The sequence below is a fragment of the Marmota marmota genome, unplaced genomic scaffold, assembly GCF_001458135.2.
Source record: "Marmota marmota marmota unplaced genomic scaffold, marMar, whole genome shotgun sequence".
Taxonomy (NCBI): domain Eukaryota; kingdom Metazoa; phylum Chordata; class Mammalia; order Rodentia; family Sciuridae; genus Marmota; species Marmota marmota.
The window spans coordinates 4,664,875-4,673,426 of NW_025999969.1; the positions used below are offsets into that span (position 1 = coordinate 4,664,875).

At 34.5% G+C, this 8,552-nt stretch overlaps 1 protein-coding gene across 10 annotated transcripts in view; it reads left to right on the forward strand.

Annotated features, from left to right (window-relative positions):
- Positions 1-8,552, forward strand: part of LOC107154372 (LIM domain containing preferred translocation partner in lipoma) — a 608,084-nt gene that overhangs the window by 231,133 nt on the left and 368,399 nt on the right. For all 10 annotated transcript variants that reach the window (XM_015499986.2, XM_048804054.1, XM_048804052.1 and 7 more), the window contains one exon: positions 6,276-6,388. In XM_015499986.2, coding sequence (XP_015355472.1) covers positions 6,276-6,388 — 113 coding nt within the window. The remainder of the gene's footprint in view (positions 1-6,275; positions 6,389-8,552) is intronic.

Sequence of the window (8,552 nt, forward strand, 5' to 3'; positions counted from 1 at the left end):
TTTATATATATTTTTGTTACTAATAATTTATAATGATAATATTGTTACTATATGCTGAACATCTCCTATGTGTTCTATGTGCTCTAGGTAGGGATCGGCACAATAAGAAGCCTGATCTCAAAGATGATAGTCTAGCAGGAGAAACCAAGAGCTACACAATTAAAAACTAAGAGCAGAATATCTGCTATACTAGAGCTAAAGCAGGGAGGAGCAATGTGTTATCATTGGACAACATCCATCGTTGGATGAGGATGGCTCGCTCTACAGCCTTCTACAGCAGGGATTGAAATAAGTTAAATTATCCATTTACAGTGCTTCATTGTGAAACCACACAACCTCTAGCTCCAGGCCATCTTTGAAGGGAAGTAAGCTTCTGTCCTCAATGGACCCCACCAGGTGATATCCTGTCTCTAAATCAAAGGGATATTTTCAGAAGATTCTGTCAGGACACTGGTATTTCTTTGGCAGCTTCTTTTTTGAGTAGTAAATTATGTTTTGTTTGAGTTTGTGTCTCTGGGATCTTGCCTTTTGTTCTGTCCATAAGATGATTTTTTTTTTTAAATTTTTAATTCATTGTTTTAAAATGAGGAGAATTTCACTTTTTTTTTTTTACGGGGGCTGATGATATCTCAGTAGCTGTTACAGGATTGATGCATCAGGCTCAACACATTGCCTTATCCATTTTGAATGCTCATTTTGGGAAGTCCAAAAATATGAAGTGATTTGTTGTTGGAATAGCAGTTACTATGTTTTGCTACTTGGTTCTAGTCCATTTTCAGAATCAGATTTGTCTCCTTTTTTTTCCCCTCCCTTTGTGTTTTTTGAAATACATTCAATGTTTTTGACTGAGACATTGAATCTGTTATCCAATAAATGGAAAGCACTATGTGATAGAGAAATACAGTATACATAGATGTGATACACTAAGGTGTTTCCCCTTTGTACATTTAATTCCCTTCTGCATTGAAGAGGACTGTTGAACTCAGTGAAGTCCCAGAGATTTTGTGTGAGCTAAAAATGGAGTGAAATTGTCCGATTTAAAATCAGAGACGTCATCCACTTTAAAGATAATAATTCTTGCTTTTAATTTGAGAATCTCAAAGAGCATTTCAAGCTAAGTTATTTAGAAAGATGACAGCACATTAAATTTTGGCTTGGGTAAATATAGTGATGCATTAAAATTAAACACTGGGTTTGCCTAGATTCTGCAATTCATTTCAAAGTATCTTCCTTTTGATTCTTAAAAAATAATGCCTGGCTGTAATTCACATTTATTGTATAGTAATTAAGTCAAAGGAAAAGCAATTCAAAACAACACTTATTATACCATAAGTGATAGACAATCTCTGTTAATATAAAGGTTTATAGAAATTTGAGTCCATATTATAAGCTATTCAGTAGCCCACTTTTTCCTCACTTGATAATACATCAGTTTTTCATGTTCTTCCCCCAGATACTCCATGACTCACTCCCTCACTAGATTTAAGTCTTTGCCCAAATACCACCTTAGTGAGGCATTTCTCAACACTTTTCTTTAAAATTGCAACATCCTACTACCACCCTAGCAGTTCTGTCTCCCTTCCTTGTTTTGAATTCTTTATGGTGCTCATCACCATTTGCTATTCAGTATGTTTTATTTATTTATTTTTAATCATCCTTTTCCTCCTGCTACGGTGTAATTGGGGGCAACACTTTCTGTTTTATTGATTAATTAATTTTTATTTGTTCTTTTCTCCTCCAGTGTCTTGAATTATACCTGTCACATAAAAGGTACTCAATGAATAAACAGGTGACAGATGTAGATGAACTTCATTCTTTGGATGACTACGTAATTATCCACTGTATAATCAGATGCAATATATTTTTTAACAAATACCATATTGATGAGCATTCTGATTTTTCTATTATATTGTGTTGTGATGAAGCTTCCATAACATGCTTCTGTGCACAATTTTCAGTTATTTCTTTGTACGATAATTTATTAAAAGTGGTATTGTTGAGTTAAATCCATAAACATTTTTGAGGATTTGATACCCTCTGGCAAGTTTTCTTGAAGAAAGTTTTATCTAATATTACTTGGGCTCTAGCTAGGAATATATGAGTTCTGATTTTCCTATACCATCATCAATTCTGTGTTTCATCACTATTTTAAAAATTATTTATTATATTTAATTGACATAATAGTACAAATTTATAGTAATGTACAATGTGACATTTTGTACATGTCCATGTGTAGGAAAGAGCAAAAATAGGATAATTAGCTTATCACCTCATTTCTTTGTTATCATTATTTTTAATCTTGGTCCTTTTTAAATGTCATTGTCTATTAGAAATTAAGTACTATCAGAATCAACAGTTTATTTTTTAGATAAACAGTAGGAAATAAAAATGGAAGAATGATAGAAAGGTTACTTCTCCTAATACATAGTCATGTATAATAAAAGTTTGGAATTTCTAAAGATGTATGTATGAAAACTAAATGTAAAGGTCACAAAACTTCTAGTTCACAGGGAGGGTGCATTGCTTAAGAGATGTGAGCTGCTGTTTTGGTGGCAGTGAGGACAGGTAACCAGGAATGCCCAGCCTTTCCCTGATAGTGAGCACTTCTCCTAGAGAACACTCACAGTAACTGCACACTCAAAGAACAGGAGTAAAAGGGGAATCTAGGCACTGCTTTATTAATAGCTCTTTGAGTGTTGATCTCCCTCTGGGACAGAGATCTGTGGTTGTACTGAGATGGTATGCAGGTTTTGGCTTTAGGAACAGAGAGATGTTTTATCCCATCTCTTCTTCTCACCACTATATCTTGGAAGCCTCTATGCTCAGTGAGCTGCATCCCTAAAGGATCTGGCTTGAGACCCCTATCTACCTATTTGGGGTCAACAAAAATATTCCCAACAATAGCTGGCTTGGCTTTCCTGGGAACCAGATGTTGCATAGGTCTGAAGAAGTATAAGAAAGAGCCCTTTCTGGGTACTTCTTAAACAGATCTGCAGGGCACAGTGGTGCATGCCTATAATCAAAACTACTAAGGAGGCTGAGGCACTAGGATCATAAGTTCAAGGCCAAGGTGGGCAACATAGCGGGGCTCTGTCTCAAAAGATAAAAGTGAAATACAACTGAGGTTCTTACAGTAGTGTCTGGATCAATTGGATTAGCAAACCTCTCCCTTGTCAGGGAAACCAACAGAAGTGGGATGGGAAAAGAGCATTGAAAGGACTTTGTCTCTTAATAGATACAACAAACTGGTTAAACCAGAGCAATTTTTTTCATATTTTTAGTTACAACCATTGGAGTCAATGGGTTGAGAAGGCTGAGAAGTGATGGATAAAATGGCAGTTATCCTCAATTATTCTCTTAGCCTTTGTCATATTACAGCATTTCCTGGTGGGTTTGAAAACTTTATCGACTGAACATTTAGAAATAACACATTTCTAGGTACTGAAAATCTCTGTTTTGTATGTTTGGGTTATTTGAAAACTACAAAGGAGAGTTGAACTGCTGTACCAAGGAACTCAGGGCTGTCTCTTATCCCCCCGAGAATGCTGGGGGCCAAGCTTGAAATGCAAGTTTTAGATCCCTTCAAGGGCAAAAGACAAGGTGCTGCGCTCCCCTTTGGCTCAATAGGAGGGAAAAAATACAAATGAATAAAATAATTGACAAGTTAAAAGTTTGTATTTTCCTTCCACTGTTATTCCTCAGTTGCAAAATTCAGCTTCTTAGAGGCAAGTTGCCATTGTCAGTTTCTTGGGAATCCATTCCAAAGTTTCTTCCTGATAGTACATACATATATCTATACACATCATTACACAAATAACACTTGTCTATTAAAATCTTGAGCTATAAGTTAGAATTCTCATAACAGTTTGATTTAAGATAGTTAAGAGTTTTTCACACACATACATATGTGTGTGAAAGATCAAAATAGGATAATTAGCATTTCTATCACCTCAAACATTTTTCATTTCTTTGTCATCACTAATCTTAATTTTAGTCCCTCTTTTAAATGGCATTGTCTGTTAGGAAATTAGTACTATCAAAATCAACAATTTATTTTATAGTTAGCAGGAAATAAAAATGGAGATAAAAATAGAAAAGCATCATTGATAGAAAGGCCCGAGCTATCTCCAGTAGTTCACGCTTTGTTCCAAAGAACCCATTTTCTCTCCCTCTTTCATTTTGTATCAGTTTCCTAGTTATTTACCCTTTATTCCATATCTTTTAAAAATGGGAGTTTTTAAAAGCTATGATAAGAAGTCTTTGGCAGTTGAGCTTGAAGAGCTGAAAACTTCTGTCTGACTTAATAACAGATCCAATTAAAGAAGATAATTATTATGAGATTATCATTAGGGATTTTAAAAATTTATCTATGTTGCCTGGAATTATGATCACTGTTGTTTTCAACTTATTTCTTTTTGAAAAGTACATTCTTGTTTCCTTTTCACCCTCCCAAGACTATCATCAATCTGTGATTCACAATATTTATGTCCTATTACAAAAATAGGGCAAAGAAGAATACAGTTGGAAGGGACCTCAGAGACGGGCAGTTGTACTTTTCATTCCAACACATAATTTGCTATTACATTTTGGATCATTCATGTGACTTTTATTGACCTTTGTTTTATAATACTATCCCAGGATTTTTTTTTAATTTTGATATTATCAGAGGGTGTGATGATTCTGTATAACATAGCAGAACCTGATGAATTATAAGAGGGCATTCAGCAATCTGTATTTTAACAAGACCTTTCATAGATCCTGATGAGTTCTGAACTTTGGGAACCATTCCTGTAGTGGGGGGTGTCCTGTGAATGAGAGGTAGTGTATGAAAGTTATCTTATTACGTTGCCTGGTGCATGGTCAGAGACTAGTACTCTGGAGATGACTGAATTTCACTGGGTGTTAGACTTGGCAGCTGTTAGCTACTCTTCAAATTCTAACAGTGTTGTTTATAAAGCTAATGAAGGCCAAGTGAACAATTTCAAAGGGGTGTCAGAACAACCAAACTCACTGTCTTTCCATGGTGTCCCTTTTACCATTCTTATACTCTTTCTCCAAATACCTAAGTTGAGATACTTTGCTACTATACAAAAGCAACTCATTTTAATGATGGAGACTGCTGCCCTACAGCTAAATGTTGAAAAGCTGAAATGCAAGGATATGCTACTCATCTATAAATAGAGGAGAATACTTCCCCAACACATCAAAAACATTATTTTTAAAAGGAAGAGAAAAAATAGAAAGACTTTAAAAAGGAAATTTCTGTTTTCCCAGTAATTTTTTTTTTTGAAAAATCTATTTTAAGAGATTCTATACTATGAGCTGTACAGCTCTTGGATATATGTTTGTACCTCAAATTTTAGAGATGAGATCTGGTGTTTCAACCACCATTCTTGTTGGTCAGAGATGGATTTCTTAGTCTCCTGAGCCTCATTACTTCCTTCTTGGATTGTATTTTCTAAATCAGATGTTTCTTATTCCAATTTCTCCTCATCTGTTTTGCATATACTTAAACTTTAGTAAATCATATTGTAACCAAGTGTTCCTGCCTCAGAATTCCTTGGGTGCATGATAAAATTGACACTCTGCTCCATCTGTATCCCACTTAGTTATTCATCACTTTTCTAATTTTTATCACCCAGTAACACTATTTTATATTCCTGTGGTTTTGGTAGATTATACCTTACTTTTTATTCTCTATGCCCTGAATTTTTTTTCCTTGTATGTCTATATCCCCTTTTCTGCCTAGAGTGGACTTGCTGTCTACACCCACAACGTGCAGGGCAATTATAGGATCCAGTCAGCCTCCCTTGTTCCTCCACTTGGATATAAGTTTCATTTTATGTTAATTTCCAGAAGTTTATTTATACTCTTCATAAATTGTATCTTGTATCATTCTTACTTGTATACATGTTTTTTTTTTTCCCTCTTGTACTTGATTAAAAATTTACTGAGGGCAAGCTCCATGTCTTATATAATTTAGTAACCTCATCCCCCAAACCAAGCACATCCCCTGCTCTTGCTAAATGTACTTGACCCCTCTAGACTAGCTTTTATGCCACTTCTAAATATCAAATCTTGTCCTCCCTCTGAAAGTTAAGGCTATTAATTAAACTGAGGAGAGCTAAGATAGGGAATAATTGCTATACAAGGCAAAAAAATTATGTGTCAAAGCCAATTATGAAAGAGTAAAATGTCAGCAAATATATATTTTTAAAGAGTATTATGAAATTGCATCCCTTTTAACTTTGTGTGTGTGTGTTTCCTTTCTGCAGGTGACTTTCTCCCACCACCACCTCCACCTCTAGATGATCCTGGTGCCCTTCCATCTGGCTCTGGAAACTTTCCTCCTCCACCACCTCTTGATGATGGTGCTTTCAAAGTGCAGGTAGGAGCTGTGATTGCACTCATGCACTAGAAGGAAGCTCATGAATTCAGTAATTGTTTCTGTGGTAGATAAACATTTATCCAGAGCCTATAGAGCGCTTTGCAACTTACAAGGAACCAAGGCACTTTAATGCAAAATGCCCAACTCAAACTTCTCAGATTTCTGCTGGCTTACACTTTGAAGCCCTGGAAATCCTTTTAACTACTAATTTTGTCTCAAAACCCAAAGCAGTTTTTTTTTAGGAATGCTGTTTGAGAAGTCTACATTTTCTTGTTATCCCAGGAACACATTGCTGGACCTTCTTTATTGCCTCCCCCACCCCCTCTATCCACAAACATTGCATTGCAATGAGTAAGTCTGATATTTTAAGGATCTTTTTGGTCACTGTGGATCCAAGTTGGTCATCAACATCCTTCTAACAAAAGTAACAACAAAAATCCTTAGGTTTTCTCTTGTGGGTAATTTTAGGGATGCATATGTACATAGGTGTTGTACTCTAGAGTGTGTAGATTGCAAAGAAACTCAGGGCTGGACATAGAAGTGACACTAAAAGTAGGTTGCAGACTGCGATAATAGGGGACAGGTGAGTGACATATCATTTAATCCAAATATTTACATAAGGACAGATAATTAATAAAATCATAGAATTACTGTTTTGTTCTTAGGTGTGGTGATATTAGTATAGATATATTGAAGAAAAAATTAAGAGTCCTGTCTTTTAGAGAAAGATCTGAAGTATTGGGGGATGTAATGTAACAGTGTCTGATATTTGCTTCAAAATAATAAGAGTAGAAAATTTCTGAATGACAACGTGGGTGAGAATAAGATTAGCTGTGAATTGATAACTGTTGGGTGCATGGTCATTTCTGTTACTTAGTCTACATGTCCATATGTCTGAATTCTCTTGTAAGAAGTATAAAGGAGGAAAAGCCATAGAAAAGAGCTGTTTATATGGTTTCATCTGTGGTCTTGCTTTCTTCCAAATTTCTGGTTGGGGGAGATAAAGGAAGAAATGATTCATTCATTCCAGAAATATTTTGTGTTCCTATTTGGGCATTATTTAAGTACTAGAAAATCTATAATTGAAAATAAAGACAGCTTTCCTTCTGGAATTTACAAGTTGGTAGACTAGTAAACGTGAACAAATTATATACATTGTGATATACGTTGAGTGAACAACCTGCCAAAGGAAAGAGGGAAGGGGATGTGGCTTTCTATAGTGTGTATATGGTCAATAAGGTCCTACTCTCAGGTGACACTTAGAGCCTTGAAGGAGAAGAGTAGGGAATAGACCATAGGGATTTCTTAGGGAGTATATTTTCATGTAATCGATGTAAATAGAAGAAACTTTAAATAGCATTGATCCATTGAAATTAGTAAGTTCCAGTTATAATCAGTAAGTTCCAATTCTTTTCAATGTTATTACAATTTTTTTGCATGTGTATGTATATACACACATGTATACATGTGTCATATGTGTGTGTGTGTGTGTATATATATATATATATATATATATATATATATATATATCCTGCATTTATTTTGTTGTCAGCTACCACAAAGATCAGATACCAGTGATAACAAGAATTCTACAGAGTTCATATGTATTTTATGCAGCAGAACCTTTATAAATAAAAATAATATGCTTGAGTTTTCTTACATAGCTATCTTTAATAAAAAATCATAAAAACCTGAGTTTGCTTTTTATGTATCTTTGCTCTTATTTTGTTGGTGATGATTCTTTGAATGTTGTTAAATATGCATGATTTAAAAATTCACTTATTCATTTTTCTCTTCTGAATTGTTATGAAAACTATTCTGTTGCATTTTAAATTTTTACTTCTCTAAAGGTTGACTTAATGAGAGAGACTTGCTTTTGAAAATTAGTTGAGCATCTTATTTCTAGTTGAGTGATTTTAAGCAGGTCACATGTGGACCCAGTTTCCTCATAATTACAAAAAGGTAATAGACCTATAAATATACCTACTTTTCACAATGAAAAGACACAAGTAAATTTGAAATTGTTAAGTTGAAATGGATAAACAGATATTTTGATGTTCTAGTAAATATTACCATGTGAAACTAATAATACCAAGAAATATATTATGACTTTGCCAGTGGGTTCCACCAAAAAAAAAAAAAAAAAAAAAAAAAAAAAAAAAAA